At 53.8% G+C, this 2,911-nt stretch overlaps 1 protein-coding gene across 1 annotated transcript in view; it reads left to right on the top strand.

The window, feature by feature from the left end:
* The first annotated feature begins 272 nt into the window (after nt 1–272).
* The window catches only part of DCTN3 (dynactin subunit 3), a 13,039-nt gene continuing 10,400 nt past the window's right edge, over nt 273–2,911 (top strand). The window contains exon 1 of the mRNA XM_025207478.1: nt 273–362. Coding sequence (XP_025063263.1) covers nt 273–362 — 90 coding nt within the window. The remainder of the gene's footprint in view (nt 363–2,911) is intronic.

The following is a 2,911-nucleotide window of genomic DNA, read 5'->3' on the forward strand; positions in this document are numbered from 1 at the left end:
ACCCGCTCGTGTTCAGCTTTGAGATCCGCCTCACATCTCCCGAAAAGAAGCCGGTTCCTCTCCCCTCCCCTGGCTTCATTAAGCTCTCTCTGCTGCGGGGGCCGCGTGCGCCGCAGGGGCATCGCCTGGATGTCCTTCACGATGAAGGTCTCGCAGCTCCCAGGCTGAGGAAGCAGAGGCTCACGGGTCACAGTTGCCTGGTTCTCACTTGCCTTCACGCGGCTTCGCTCCAGTGATACTGCGAAGAGGGGCTCTTGTACACCATCTACCCCATGGGCACTTGGAGCTTGGCCACTGTCACCACCGTGGACACGGGCCTGGATGCTTTCAACTATTCACCACGCAAAATGCCTTGCCCACAGGTGGGTGATCTCACTGCTATGGTGTCTCCCCTGAGCATTTTCGGGATAGAGTTGGTATGAAAATGACAGCGCTAACTGTAATATCACCAGGCGGGGAGTGTTGTTGGATTTATTGTCCATAATCGCGTCCCTCTGTCTTAACAACATATAAGAACATCAGAATTGCCATTGATCTGCTCAGACCCCTAGGTCCTTTTTGCCCCGTCTCCTTTGTCACACACCAGCAGAGAGCGGAGGCTGGAAGGGAGAGGGACTGGGTGTGAGCAGGGTTTTTCCCTGTTCCTCTCTCCCTTGCAGCCTGCACTGAAGGTCTAGGAAGCTCTGATGCAGAGGCCGTGCCCCTGACTCCCTGCTCAATAGTGACTGATGCCCCTGTTCTCCAAGCATCTGTCCAACCCTTTGTGAATCTGGCTGACCTCTCAGCTTCCACCTCATCTGGTGGCCACAAGTCCCACTCTTTAACAACATGCTGGGGGGAAAAGATCTTTTCAGACAGTGCCCCAAGTGCTCTCTGTTGGCATGAGAAGGCATCTCTTGTTCCAAGAGAAATCCTTCTGTCTCCTGACCGTACGGTCAGGTCCCCCTTCCCAGATCAGCTCTGCAGCCTTGAGCATGGTCTCCAACCTGTCCCCGGTCTTTGCCGTATCACGGAGTTGATGACAACGCTCCGACCCAGCCAGCTTGTCCCATCACGGAGAGCTCTTACATGCACCAATCGCCTGGTGAGGGCAACTTGTGCGTCACTGTCTTGGTGGATGATCAGAACGATTCCCCGTGTCAGCACTGCTTGAGGAGGAGACTGTCAGAGCCCCCAAAGCACTACGGCAGTGGTCCTCGACCTCTGCAGACTCCAGGGTCCGTCCCCCCACCAGCTCTTTGCTTTCACTTGTTTCCTGACTATGGAAAATGAACAAGAAAAAATCTTCCTTTGCACAGAACTCAAAGCCTGTTTGTGTCACTGGATTCTGGGTTTATCTCTGAGTTTATCTTATGAATCATGTGCAGGTGTTGGCACACCTACCGGTGCTATCATTGCACAGCACCCTGCGACATCCTTAAAAGGATCTCCTGCCTCCCTGGGGTGCCCAGTGAGAATCACCACACTCAGGCAACCTGCCTGCCCTTTGGGTCTCTGCAAAGCTTCTCTCCAAAGGCAAGTGCTTGTTTCGGCTCCAGTAGGTGAGGCCTGAGCAGGAGGGGCAGAAGGACCTATATTCTCTCTCTGCAGCCACTGCAAACATCACGGGGCCACATCGGCAATCAATAACTTCCTGGATGACTGCTGGCTTCTACTGAGACTTCCCTCTCCACGGGGGGCGGATAATTGGTTTATTTACACTAGAGTCAGCGAGTGGTAGGCAGCTTCCAGACACTCTGAAAGGGTGAGAGTCTTTGCACCAGGGAGCTCCACGTCTAAACCCAGACACAGGAGGCAGGGGCTGGGAAGGGGAAAAACAAAGAAGGGTGTTTTATGCAGCCAGCCTGATTTGCCATTGACAGCACGGCAGGAAGGAGCCTTGAAAGGGGTCTTACATGGATCAGGGATGTTATACCATTAAAAGGAGCTGAACTAGTTAATTGTGCGGCACTTTGCCAATAGAAGATGCTGAATATTATACTGCGATGAGGCTGGTTTCCATCCACATGGTCTGTGGAGGAAAAAAAAGTCTTAAAATTGACTTGGACACAGAGCTCTTAATCTGACGGGAAGAGAGTTACTCTCAGTTGGGTCGGGAGTGGAATCACTGATGCCTTCGGGATAAAGCTGGGGTGCCTGCATTGTCACATAAGAGCTGCCATTGACTGGGTCATTCCATCGGTCTGTCTTGCCCAGTCTGTGTCACACGGTGGCAGAGAGCGGAGGCTGGGAGGGAGAGTGGCCTGGGTCTGAGCAGGGCTTTTTTCCCCCTGTTCCTCTCCCCTTTGCAGCCTCCAGCATTTAAGTCCTGATTCAGAGGCTGTGCCCTTTGCTCCCTGCTCAATAGCAACTAATGCCCCTTTCCTCCAAACATGTGTCCAATCCCGTTCTCAATCTGGCTGACCTCTCAGCTACATCTGGTGGCCACGAGCCCTACCCTTTAATGCCACAGCGGATGGAAAATAACTTCCTCGCGTTACTTTTAAACTGACTGCCTGCTCGTTTCATGTGGCGCCCCCTCATTCTTGTCTGGCGAGAGACAGTCAGTAATAAATCCCTATTGACTTTCTCTTCACCATTTAGTATGTTGTAAATGCTTCTCCTGTCCCCGCTCAAGCGTCTCTTCTACACTGAAGTGGCCTGCCGTCTGGAGGCTCTCCTCGTACGGAAGCACCTCCGTAGCGCTCATCATCCTGGCAGCGAGGGGACCAGAGCTGGGCACAGTATTCAGAGCGGCACATCACACCGCGCCAGGACGCAAGCTTCACCTCGGGGCACCGCAAAGACGCGCCGAGTGTCACGATGCTGCAGCAGCTCTGAGAGCCGACTCCTCAGCCCTCGCGGAGGCTGTTTCCTCGAATGCCAGCCGTGTTGCTTTCTCTTCCGAGGCGTGCAGAGCGTTTTCTCGGGG

The sequence above is a fragment of the Alligator sinensis genome, unplaced genomic scaffold (genome assembly GCF_000455745.1).
Source record: "Alligator sinensis unplaced genomic scaffold, ASM45574v1 scaffold783_1, whole genome shotgun sequence".
NCBI classification, from domain to species: Eukaryota; Metazoa; Chordata; order Crocodylia; family Alligatoridae; genus Alligator; species Alligator sinensis.